At 38.5% G+C, this 13,885-nt stretch overlaps 1 protein-coding gene across 1 annotated transcript in view; it reads right to left on the reverse strand.

The window, feature by feature from the left end:
• The window catches only part of galnt18b (UDP-N-acetyl-alpha-D-galactosamine:polypeptide N-acetylgalactosaminyltransferase 18b), a 105,412-nt gene that overhangs the window by 40,155 nt on the left and 51,372 nt on the right, over positions 1-13,885 (reverse strand). The window contains exons 4-6 of the mRNA XM_044198618.1: positions 6,858-7,041; positions 5,492-5,689; positions 5,110-5,224 (exon numbers count right to left, since the gene is read on the reverse strand). Coding sequence (XP_044054553.1) covers positions 5,110-5,224; positions 5,492-5,689; positions 6,858-7,041 — 497 coding nt within the window. The remainder of the gene's footprint in view (positions 1-5,109; positions 5,225-5,491; positions 5,690-6,857; positions 7,042-13,885) is intronic.

Here is a 13,885-nt window from a genome sequence, read left to right on the forward strand (position 1 = left end):
ACAGACAAAAGATTTTCTCATTGATTGTCCTGTTGGTTTGAGATTACACAGTGGGGTTTGATGGATTTTCAGCAGCACAGGGGTCATGAAACTCAATCAGTACTGTTCTACAATTACAGACTGAGTCAGTATGGTACAACTTTTAGGATTCATCCTGTATTAATACACAGAACTCTAAGTCTTTTGTACCTTTCAAATGATGGAGAGAAAGAAAACAACAATGTGAAAAGTGAATAACTGACACACATTTTAATGCAGCTTTCTTGTTCATGTTCATATCAGATCGACAAGAAACAGCCGAGTTCGTCAGTCATTTATTCATGATTACTGAGTAAATGTGGTCATGTCTTCTCTTTTAGTTTCATCCACTTGAAATGTGTTTTAAAAATATAGTTAATCTAAACAAGATATTGTAATTAAAAATTAATGAAATGTTGAGGTTAAAGTTAAATGAACCTGTTATAAAAAGCTAACACGGATAGATTTTGCATATTTCTCACATCATGTTGTACTACTGCTGTGATATATTTTAGATGTTGAATCTGAGCTAGTAAAAATATGTTTTGTAGTTATGCCTTCAATCATACTTATGGCTATGTCATACATATACTTTCTATCAAATTTATAAAGTGCAGCAGATATAATTTATTTAGAACTTTTAATGTGTGGTTGAATTGTTTTTTAATTGGTAGTTGATCATATTGTGCAAGCTGCCAAGGTCTGATCAATGACAATATAAAGTATTTTGAAATATTATAGCTGAATAATGTGTCACTGTGAGGACCCGGTCTTAATTTTGCATTTCTCAGAGTTTTATTTATTCCATATGCTATCTGTACTTTTCACATTGCTATTTAAAATGCTCATAAAGATAATATTACACATTGTTTATATTGAATACAAATTGCATGCCGAATATTTGGGGTGAAATATAATGTGTAAATCATTATTATGACAGTAATGGTGTTTTATTGCCACTTCCATAAATACTGTGCACAAAGCCTGCCTCATAATTGTTTTTCATAGCCCTCAATGATCCTCATTTCTCAACATAACCTTCCTGGCACTGGTTTAGAGTGATGATGTCTGCTTTGGTTTTTTTATGATGCATTGTTCCAGGCTGGCTTCACTGGCGCAATACCCAGTATTCACAGGTGTTTTGGGAAATCATTTGTATTCTAATTCTGTTTCAGGGGCCTGTCCAATTTGCTGTGTGTTCTACCGCACAGGTCTGAGTTGAATGATCACTTCACAAAAACTATATCTTAGGTTTGCTGCACATCCATCACTGTTTTTCAAAAAACAAATCAACACTGTCTTGAAGCTCAAACCGACAGCCAGTACTGTCAGAGAGCTGTGACAGGCCAATGTTGTGTAGTGGGTCTAACTCTGTGTTGTGTTTTATAGTAGACAAGGACTACGCAGGTTCATCTTTCAGCTATTATTGCCACAGATGGCATTATCATAACTTCCCTGCATTCACAGGGTCTCTTTTGGAGTAAACGCAGTGGAAGTGCAACACATACAGTTAGTAAAATAAACTAACTTCCTACTAAAACGCTCTCCTCTATAGATAAATCTGCCAGCTGGTTTATGTGTTGTGCTCACTGTGCCAGTGTTACTGCATTGGCAGAATCACTGTCAGTGCAACCACAGATATTTGGGTTGATCACGGTTTACGATCGCCCCCTTCCGACAGATATAAATGTGTTTTTCATTCTCAAATCACTAGTTTGAAATTGACAGTTTTGGGAGAAAAAAGCATTAGCCAACTTTTTGTCTGACCTCTACAAGCTGAAAGTTAATAGTAGAAAGAACTTCAATCAACTGCATTTAGGATGCTGGCCAAACTACATGACATCTTGGACAGTGTCTCCCACCCACTCCATGATGTGCTGATAAAACAAAGGAGTACCTTCAGCGGAAGACTCATCCTCCCAAAAGCACCACAGAGCACCACAGGTCATTCCTGCCTGTGGCCATCAAACTCTTTAACTCCTCCCTCTAAGTGTCAGTCTATATGACCCTAAGTCATTAAACTGGACACTGATCATTACATCTATGCAATACTTGACATAATTGTGCAATATCCTGTGTTAATACTCCTGTGCAATATACTCTTTCAGTTTAAAATTCCCTATTTATTGATATTGATATTTATTCAAACCTCTATTACTGCTGTGCAATATCCTCCGTCTCATTATAAATAAGCTACACTTAACTTGGCAGTTCATGCACTATTACTTTATACCATATTATTATCACCAACGGTAAACCCACTTTGCACTTCACACTTATTTTATACTTATACCCACTTGCTACTTAATTTATTTTCTGACCTGTATTATAGTGTATTATTATTATTTTTTGCTTAGTACTTCTATTGCTGTGTGCACTGACGTAAAGGTAAGCTGCTGTAGCAAAAGAGTTTCCCCTCGGGGATCAATAAAGTATTTCTGATTCTAATTCTGATTTCTGATTTACCATCAACACTGATAGGACATCCACATAAAAAGTGCCAAACTCTCCCGTTAATTCACATAGGACTTCACAGGAATTTATAACGCCCAAATTTAGTGCAACAACGCACACAAACACACACACACACACACACACACACACACACACACACACACTACAGTTGCATATAAGGATGTTTTATGACACAGACATATAAAATAAATGAATTTGTGTGATTATGCAGAAATATTCAGTTTTCACTTTGTGACCAAATGTGAACAGAGAGCAGTGGTTCATTTCACCCTTACACTACCCAGGACATCCCTTTCAAGCCTCGGCCAAAGCCTGTAGCTGTTGGCCTGGTTTGAGTGCGTCTCTGAGGATCCGTCGGCAGCCAGTCTGTGTGCTGGCAGGTGGTCTGGAGGCATGACCAATACGCTGCAGACAGACAGACCAACAAACCCTGCTGGGGCTCTATGGGACTGCTAATCTGGGGCCAAGCCAGGATCCTCCAGTCTTGTAGCTCTCAGCTCACTGTGTCACCCTCTGTTTCAAAAGCATTACTGAACTCTAAACTACATTAACCTCCAGGCAAGGGCGAGTTCCTTCAGTCCAACACAACCAAGCAAGTAAACAACATGGAGTGTAACACTGAACTCAAGATACAGAGCAATGAACCAAAATGATTCATCAAACTGCTTATACATGGGGCTAGGACCCTGGTTTATAATATATGTGATAAAATCATCAATGTGTCCAGCTATAAAGCAATCAGTGGGGCTATTATCAGGCCCAGGAATTCTAAAAGCATGTAATTTCTGGAGGAAAATGACTTACGGGACTAATCTCCCTTCTTTACTGATGATTGCATCTCTGTCATTAGCGAGGATGGATATTTCCACATTTGTCCTGTCGCAAGCTTGTCTCCATTTCCTTCTCACAGTGCAATCTAGTCAGTGTGAAGCTGAGGAGGAGTTGTCCCCCGCTTCGTGCTGTTATTAAACAGGCTGATAGCTGCATTAATGACTTTGTACAGTAGATGTGTGCTATCATTAGCTATCCCTATGGAGGGCTGTTCTTTCTCTGGCCCATCTGCTTGTGGTACTGCTGAACTGAACGCACACCAAAACGATTTTCATCAAGTCAGAGCTGGTGATGGTGTACAAATTAAGTATAGCACTGTGAGAAGAATGCAACATGACTACCAGCCACAGTGCATCTATTTGCTCTGAATAATGTTGGCATTCTCTTCACACATCACTGCTGACAGTAACAATGACTTTGAGACCTACAACTCTCACATGTGCTTCAGTGGGATCACCGAGGGATGAAGGTGATCATTCAGACTTCAGAATTAATTAGCAGTGATTATTTGTTCTACCTAAAACTACACAAGAGAGAGCATGTCACAGTGTGTTCTGCGTACAGGGGGTATGCTAAATGATCCTTCACTGTGTTCACTTGTTTCTGTCAAAGAATGTAAGTATTGTCATTACATTAGGTGTTTTAAGGCGTTTAAAGGATCGTGTTGGTGATATTCTATATTTTTCTTATTGTCAACAAAACCAACCAAACCAAAACCACCAATGAATTGATCCTAGTAACAAGTATTGTCTGTGTAGCTAAAGCCTGATACAGTATATAGTAGCTTATTCCTCTGTGCCATAGATTCTTCTATGGCAGTTGTTGACAATTTAGGATTTTAGTAACCTAGAATGAGCTTGATTCAAGTATTTCATGTTGGAATTCAACTGTTAACCGAATAAATAAAAAAATAGGAGCAGTAGGGGAGGACTTGGACTTATCAGTATTTCTAAATTCCTGGCCCTGGGTACTTTGACTCAATCCCACAGACATTACACCGTCCTGCTGCTGTTAATACTCACTAGAGCACCAAATGTGTATAAATCCACCAGTCCAAACAAATACACTCTCCTGTTTGAGTGACATTTGCTAAAAACTGCACTGCCCAGCTGTTTTCATTTAGCCTTTTTAAGAATGAATCTGTTAATTTGTAAGGTTCAAATTACTGCTGATGAAGATCATGTGGTATGATAAAAAGCTTCAGAACAGTTGCTAAATAGACCTTGAGGTTAGATTGTTTGTTTTGTCTTCAGTAGGAACCAATGGGCTTTGGGCTGAGTGTCACTAACTGATTAGGGAAATCGAAAAGTATAGAGAGAAAGACAAATGTGTAGTTGGGTTTGGTCTTTTTTATGGAATTTTTTGAGAACAAAAAATATAGAATAACATCAGCCTTATAGTCATAAAGTAGCTCTGAGGGTAAATCACATTCAACTAAAATAGTATATCATCAAAAGCACCATTTTGACAGTTTCCAGAACACTGACCTTTCATGAAAATAAAAACACACATTGGCTGGATATCCTACACAGGCCAAAGCTCTGCTTCTCATCTCTTTACTAACTGCCACTCCACATCTACACTATTTTTAAATGCACAGACCACATTGCTTGCAGCCAAATGACACTTTTTCAATGAGTTTAGTATTTTATATAAAAGGAAGACCATGAGGCCTCTGTGACATTGTACCCAACAGACATTAAGTGTCATTATCATAGTTAATTTTCCACACATTACCTGGATGAACAATAGCCCATTGCCACGGGGGGTGATATTATTACTCACCCTGATGCCCAGCTCCACATTTTCTCCCCCGTACACCTCCATGCCCTCATCCAGCAAACCAATCTCCTCAAAGTACAGCCTATCCACCACGAAGCAGCCAATCAGGGCTGGGCTCCTGGGGGGATTAAGATGATGAAGATCAGTTTTGTTTGTCTGTTGCTGTCTTCTCAGGTAATGTTAGCTAGGCACAGTTGCTATAGTGACAGCAGGGACAAGAAGAGAAATATGACCTTGCTCAACATATAATTTGTTCATGAATTCTGCATGAATTTGCCAACCCTTTTAGCATGGTTGACATTTGTTTACTTAATTTCAGATAAAAAATATCATACTAATTATATTATTTGATTCTGACTATCAAGACACTGTTGCATTCACTTACTGGATTGGTGCACTCTTGTTACCCTTGTGCCACCAGGACTTGGGTGGGTTGAGGTAGCGACACCACAGCTCCCAGTCAAAGCCCTGGGCAGACAGCGGGTACTCTTCAATCTCAAACGTGTCGTACTTGATGTTATCAAATGATGGGGAGATTATGCGGGTTCTGTCTTCTTTAATTCTCTGCAGAACGGGTTCAGCCCTTCAAATATGGAAAGAGAAAGTAATTTTACTTTGAGTGTTTGTTTTGAAAGGCTTTCTCCATTACTTTTGTGATCATGCCTGTCATGTACGGGGCACTTTTAAAAAACCAATTTCACGATTAATTCAATCCAATTTATTAGTCTGACAAAGCATCACTTCCCGTCTGATATGTTGATGGATTATAATTCCCATCAAAATATGAAGAGATAAAATATGTTTATTCGTTTGCTAACACTTAATATATTTACAAGGTCATTTAATGTGCACGTGTGCCCCTTACTGTTGAGCATATCTCAAAAGGGATCAAAGTTATTTACACTCCTCTTCTAAATACATGTCAAGCATGTATGACAAGACAGTGTAAGAAAGTGTGTGATTTTTTTGCGACTAGGGAATTAATTTAAAATAATGTAATATGAAGATTTAAACCAATAGATCTACATTTTGGAAAATACTCTGATTTTCTTTCTTGTTGCGCTTTAGATGAGAAGATTGATACCACTCTCATGTCTGAGAGAGGTTAGGTATCAATCATAGAAAAGGTTTCAGTCGTAGTCATCTGGACACTGTTGTCAGAATCAAGACGTTTCGGCTCCCATCCGGAAGAAACATCTTGATTCTGAAAACAGTGTCCAGATGACTACGACTGAAACCTTTTCTACGATAGAACACTCCTGGACGAATGATTGACTACACCGTTAGGTATCAATCTTAACCCCAAATCCAAAAATGTCAAAATATTGCTGTATTAAGTTCATGTCTGGATCAAGGAAGCAGATACAGTTTACACATTTAAAGTGTAGTTAGACGTTCGTACAATGAGGATTTAAAACCATATCAGCTCTATGATAGTAATAGTATTGATGTTATGGATGTTATTCAGATTCTCATGATAGATTTGAGGTAGAGTTATCCGGTGGAGTATGAGGACCCTGGCAGATTAGTGATTGTTGTGATCTTGTGCAGAGTGTACTCTATGTGTATATAGTATGAATGGTTTAGTCACAGACACAGAATAAAGTCACTAGAAAAAGAGCCAACCCGCAGTCTTTGTTTTTAAATGAAATGATTTTCTGTAAACCCACATAGAGTGATATGACTCAAGAACCAGCACTCTTGTGTTGAGCTGTGCTAACCTCATGACGCACTCATTGTGAGTGACTCACCAGCCAACATTGAACTCGACGTGGGCATCAAACAGGGCAACAACTGGGGCAGTGGCAGCCCTCCACCCGCTCACTCTGGACCGGATCAGACCCTCCTGCTTGGCATGCCGCACCATCTTAATGAATCCTGGACGTTGGCTGTTAGTCTCAGACACAAAATCCTGCAGCTTCTCCTTTAGGTCATCTACAAAACACACACACAAATTTTAGGTCAATATCTGAAGAGTTTTTGAAGATCCCGTATGAGAGAGCTGAGTAAAGTGAGAGCTGCTTGTGAGCAAACTTCCACCCACACGACGTCGTCATGTCCTCCTCCAGTGGGCAGTATTTCATTGGTAGGAGGCCAAAAGTACTCATGCTTCACTGCTTTGATCACTGGACCAAAGAGGCAGCAGCTTGAGCCAGCACTGCAGACCTCCATGGGGCTTACCAGTCATAACGGGATATTGCAATATTGAGGACTCAGCCTGCAATGCTTTTCATAACATGGGGGGAGGAGATGGAGGAAGTCCATCCATTTAAATTTTTGGCTTCAAAGTTCACCTCCAATATTACCTGAGTTATATACTGTATGATGAGCCATAGCCTGCAGGATAAAAGTGCTACTTATATGAAAAAGAATCACACTTCTCCCGACAAGTTATGGTAGCAATATTTCTGCTAATTTTCTAAAATACAATACATTACGGCAATGTATTAGAGGTTCCTCTTGTGGTTTTACTGGAAATAATACAAGCCAAGTACAAAAAAATGTAGGCTAATCACTTATTCTTTAAAAAGGCCACGCTTTGGAGTCAGATGTGAAATGTGAGCAAAACCACAATTATATCACCACTCTATACTGTACTATCAACCGAATAAAGCTGGAAAAAATAAAACTTTTATCAGTACTGTGTTTCATCACCCCTTGTATAAATTACCTTTGGCTATGTTCTCACTATTTCACTTTTAACCACCAGTATCTTTTGAGTTGAAAAAGAATTGGGAGCAGTTGCAAGCAGACAGAAAGCGGCCGCCGTGAAATCATGCTGTGTCTGGCTTCTTCAGAGGTAGGGTGAGGCGTTTTATAAAGTCGGAAAAAGTTTGATTTTCCAAACCAACAACACTGGAAAAAAGTTCTGTTAGAGAAGTAGTTTATCTCATCATGAAGTTTATGAAGACACTGGCTGTATTGTATACGTTAATAACTGTTATTGAAACAAAGTGCACAACATGAGACTCACCTTTGATCAAATGCACAAAATATGATTAAAGCAGCACATTTTCTTCAAACACGTACAGATTCTGTACAGTCCCACAACACACTTGGCACAGCAACATATGAACCTGCTTCAGCACTGGTTTATTTGTATTTGAACTGTAATTTATACATTTTTTTCTCCCACTTTGCAAACAACAAATATAGGCTGTTTGGCGTGATAGTTAAAGCTGGCACCTGTTAGTAAACAAGTCTCACAGCACATCAATCTATGCATCTAAAACAGTAAATTTCAATACAAAATGCAAGAATATATAATGGGAATTATTTCACCTCATATCTTTTCATCAGCAACCCTTTAAGAGGATGGGAAAGCAGCAATTACCAATTTTTTGTCTATTACTTTTTTTCTAATTTACAGTACTGTATGTCACATTCATATATATATAAAGTATGTACTATAGCTATAGATAAACTGCCTATGGTATATTGATTTAATGAAATGTTAATAAAAAGTTAAGTCTCAACTTAAGTATGGGTTTCACAAAGGAGGTCTCAGGCCCTGTGATTATGTTGTTTTGGGTTATGGGGCACTAGATATTCCCAGCATAAGATAGAAGTGTCCCTGAAGTATAAGAAGTGTACCTTTTGGATGCAAAGTTAAGTGTTGTGTTGCCGGTGTCCATGTGTACATGCAGCCACATTGCTTCTCTGTCGACAGATTTGTTTGTTCCATATATTCATGTAATGCAAACTGGGGCTCATCGAGTTATTTATTCAATTCTCTTCAGTACATGTTTTTCTTCAACAATTACCTATATTTTTGTCTAAACTGTTCTTTGGGAAAGAATTGACCTCATGAGTCAGCTGGGGAAATAAATAAAAATATTTAATCAATCAAAAGGTATCAGAGTCAGATGTGCAGAGTGTTTCACTTATCCTCCCAGTGGATGCTGCTGGTCCTTGAAACTCAAAGAACTGCTGCTGTTTCTCACCAGACGATAAGCAAGTCTGGAGCAGAATAATACTCACACTATATACACCGCATGCAACATTAAATTCTATGGTACATTTACATAAAGTATGATAGTATCCCATTCAGACGAGCCAGCAGAGGTCAGTTTTCTATCCTTCCTCGTTAATTGCAATCGGCAGACACCCCAGCTGTAAATCTGCCCTTGATTAGATATCCAGAACTTAAAGCAGAGGGACTCTGGATCAGGAAAGCCAGGGCTGAGAAACACTCACTTTAGCATATGTAGTAGAAAAATGTTTTCACTTTGGACTCTTAATTCTGGCTAAAGGAAAGCTCCTGTAGTTACTCATGTGAGCAGCTGCTGGTGACGTTCCACCAGATTACTATATCTATAATAATTTTTAATCCATCAATAATTAAGACATTCTGATGTGTGTGTGAATTGAAAATAAGAATGATGAGGTGTTATGCCTCATAACAAATCATAATAAAGCACAGTTCATTACACCAGTAATGGCTGATGGCCACCAGTCATCAATCTTTTCAGGACTGATATCCTGCTGAAGCTCTGCTGGAAAGCAATGGGCTTTTGGATGCAGTTGGACTGGAACAACAAGCAAACAGGTTTCTAACATCACTGTGCAGTCGAGCAGTAAATCCAGTAACATATTCAAAATATAACAAGAAAACAATTTTTCCTCAGAAGATAAAAAGCTAATGGTGAGCTGCAAAATGGTGAATATGCTACTTAACTCACCTCCATCCTGTCCTTAGTGTGATATAACAAAATAACATTGCATGAAACTGTGTATAACTACCTGAAAATGGATACTGTTTTTGTGAATCCACAACAACACACTGAAAGCTTTCTATATTCAAAACCAAACATGCCTTCTAACATGGCTTAAAAATTCTCAATTAAATTCTCTCTTTAAGTGTGCAGAGAATTTAATTGTGACATATGTAATTGGGATTTTAGTAATTGTTTCCTTTGATCTATAACCTGTTGCTGCTTCATAACTGCATATTAATGTATGTCTGAACTGAGCTTGTCTGTCTAAGTCTCAAATACTGTAAGTTCTCTTCATGCATGTTCAAACTAAACACAATTTATTACAACCCAGGCGTTACTGCTTGCACAGCAGATGGCAAATCGGCATGGATACAGGTCTCGCAGTTGCTGTGTAGTTTGCACTACACCACTTTGGCAATTTCTGACTACACAACTCTGCAGGTGTGAAAATCTCTGTTTAAGATATCCAACTGATACTCGCTCTTCCTCCACAATTTCACCGGTCTCGTATCCAAATCCTGGGCATTTTGTTAAAAACAATTTGAACACATGTTGCTGCGCTCCAGTACAAATGTGCACTGCTTGTATTTTATAGTTGGCAGGACATACTGTAAACTCAGCTTTGTTGTTTTTTTTCTGATACCGTCCCAGCTTTTGTGTGCCCTCCAGCTTTCATTGGCTAGACCTGCAGCGACTGCTTCCTGGGTATCCAACTGGTTTCAAACAGTCGCTGGAACTTCTCTGGGCACCTGAGTCGTTGACTGAGTCCACATTACGTCCCACCACTCAGGGACATTTTGTTGTTTTTTTAATCTTGTCTTTTTTAGTAAACTGAATATCTTTAAGTTTTAAAGAGAAAAACAAACAATTTGAAGACAACTTGGGCTCTAGGTGATTGTCAAGGACATTTTTCACTATTATATGACATTTTATAGACAAAACAATTAATTGATTAATCAAGAAAAAAATCAGCAGATTAATTCATAATGAAAATAACAGCCCTAATCTCAAGGAGATATACTCTTTATATAATTACTTAATCAACTAAGATTCAAATCTCCCTAATGGGCACCCAAAGGGCTCCATTGCCTTCACAGGTGAGCTGAATCAGACTCAGAAAGTCCCTGACAACTAGTGATCAGGCAGAGAAACCATGGAAAACAGATCGAGGTTTAGATAAAGGCATTCAATTGTTTTTGCTGTCTACATTTTGCTTGAAATGAGCTCACAACAATCACAAGGATCACGACATCCTTCACCCTCACATATATACACGACTCCCTGGTATTATCATTTAAGTTAAAGTATGGAATCATAAGTCCTCTGACAGCCTGTCTAATAAGGGAGCCCTTCTCAAAACCCCACTCTTACACAGACAAGCCTTTCTCAGGCCACAGCTTGGGACATTATCCAATTAAGGAGGAATCAGCTAGGTCAATTTGCCCTTCTCTCCCTTGATAGCTCCACGTTCTCCTGCATGCTAATGCCTCTCGGAGGTGAGCTGTGACAATGGTGGATGACTAATGTAAAGCTGTGGATGCCTGGGAGGTTAGCTGTGGACGATGACCCCTTCAACAATCTCAGCAGCATCACGGGTCAACAGGCTAACGACATTTAGCACAGATAAGATTCACAGTCATGGTGATAATGATAACACCAGGCCTATCAGAAGCAGTGTGACAGAGTGCTCAGGCAAACAGGGTGAAATGCCATCAGCAAAATGTCAGTGCGTGACTTGGGTCTCTGAAGGAGCCAGCCTAAAGGCAACTGCTCCCTAGCTCTCAATTATGTGATGAAATATGAATGTTTATGGGATCTGACATGATAATCCAATAATGTGCTAAGAGGAGTGGGAGCAAACTTCTGCGTTTTCATCTTTATAATTTTTAATGGATAACTCTGGATATATTCAACTTTTTGGTCAATAATATCCTAAGGGAGAGTGATCATTCTTATCTCAGTGTGTTGAGATAAGTTACCAAGACATACCACAGTGGTCTATATATTCTGTTCCAGCAGGCTACTGGCCATGCTACATGTTTTGCATTATTGACTTTGGTAAACATATTCTTCCCAATGCCAGTATTTCCCATGTTGATTGCCCTTAATGGCTGTCTCAGTCCCTGTTACAAGCAGCACAGCCCATTTAAAAGTGTATTGCCTATAAATGACCTTGGCACAGTATCATTACCTTTTTATAGCCTGCTTTCTGTCCATGTAATGTAGTTAAGTCTGTAACTGTAAATTATAGGTCCACTTTTCACAGGTGACTTCAAGTCTATTTCTTGTGCCTTGCATGGCAGACTAAAGTCACCGATCAGTGATCTCACAAATCAGTCATCTCAGTAATAACAAGTGAGCTCAGCAGCTACACATTGTCAGCATATAATGGATATTTTTTCAACCTGACACAGTTTACACTACGTCCAATGCATGCAGATGTAAGAATTAGGGTTGGAAATGCAGACAAGATATGTACAAACACTTCACCACCTTGCTGGATTGTTATCTGCCTTGGGGCAAATTTCCTGGCTTTGCAGCTAATTAGTGTATTTCATCTATCGGTTAAATCCAGTGAACACAGCCTCCAATTAAAAACTTTAAAAGGAGTCTGGAGGCCATCAGAGGAGCAGTAAATATCACAGATACAGATTTCTCACACATGAGGCAATGATATGTAAACAATAGGCCTCTAACACAGAGCTGCTAAAGCTACTTTCTAAAATGGTTGTTAGCATGTTTGCTAAACTCTTAGTTACTGTTGCTATGCCTTTCAAGCATTCTCACATAGCACTACAGTTTACAATGATAATGGTGGCAAGCTATTAATAATAATAATAATAATAATAGTTATGTCTGAAACAATTGGTGCTTGAAGGTAAACAAAAGCAGATTTCTCATTTCTAGCCAGTGACCTTCAATTATGCCAGCTGAAATGACAACTGTTGCAAGCAGATTTTATTAGCTGTAGCTATAGCTATAGCTGTATTGCAATGTAGAGCAAGTTAGTCCTAGCATGATAAGGACAACGTAAAATTGTTAATTTGTTTTAACATAACTCTGATTGGCTGCTTAGCTTATACTAATTTGCATTTTTTAAACAGTATGTTTTCACGTTTAATGTTACAAGAGAAAAGGCATTTAGGATGAGGACTAACCAAAGTGTTGTAATGTAATGCTATCTCGTGTAACGTTGGCTAGGGTTACTTAACTTCCCCAAATCTACTAAAGAGCAGGACAGAACTGCTAACATTAGCCTACACTCTGATAGCATCCTGGACTGGCTTCTACGCAGTGGGGAAAATACTACACAGTGGATGTGCTAGTCGTAAACACAGCTTCTTTTCTTTAACATAGCCTGTAACGTCACAGAAAAATGTAGTTAGTTAATGATGTTGACCTTGGGTTAGGTTACTAGTGTATATAGTAAGCGATGGCAGCTGAGCAGACCAATAGAGTGTTTAATCCATTCTTACACTTTCATTCTTGTATTTTTGGTTTTGTAATGGCAAAAAAAGACCACCACCCCACAAACTCTTTAAATGCAGAGTATCTCTCTTACTAGTGATTGAATGCAAATACATTTACTTAAGTACTGTACTTGAGTACAAATTTGAGGTAGGCTACTACTGTACTTCACTCGAGTATTTCCATATTGTGCAACTTTATTCTTCTACTCCACTACAATTCAGAGGCAAATATTGTACTTTTTACTCCACTACATTTGTCTGACAGCCTACAAGTTACTCAGATTACAATTTTTCATACCCCTCCTGTCCAGTGAAAACCATGTATCTTCAAATTTGGTCATTTTGAGTTTGAATTTTTCTGATAAACTTAAGGATTATGTGTTCCTTTATGGGTTGAGAAAAGTCGCCTAGTTCTTGAGCTAAATATAAAAAAAAAAAAAACTTGGATTAGCTGGAAAATTAAACTACAGCAGTAAAATGCAACATACACATTAATGCAGCAGTAATATTCATATACATCATATATAATAGTAGAACACTGACAGGGACCATTTTAAGTACTTTTACTTTTGATACTTAGTAGCTGCTGAT

This window comes from Siniperca chuatsi, linkage group LG1 (genome assembly GCF_020085105.1).
Source record: "Siniperca chuatsi isolate FFG_IHB_CAS linkage group LG1, ASM2008510v1, whole genome shotgun sequence".
In the NCBI taxonomy this organism is placed as follows: domain Eukaryota; kingdom Metazoa; phylum Chordata; class Actinopteri; order Centrarchiformes; family Sinipercidae; genus Siniperca; species Siniperca chuatsi.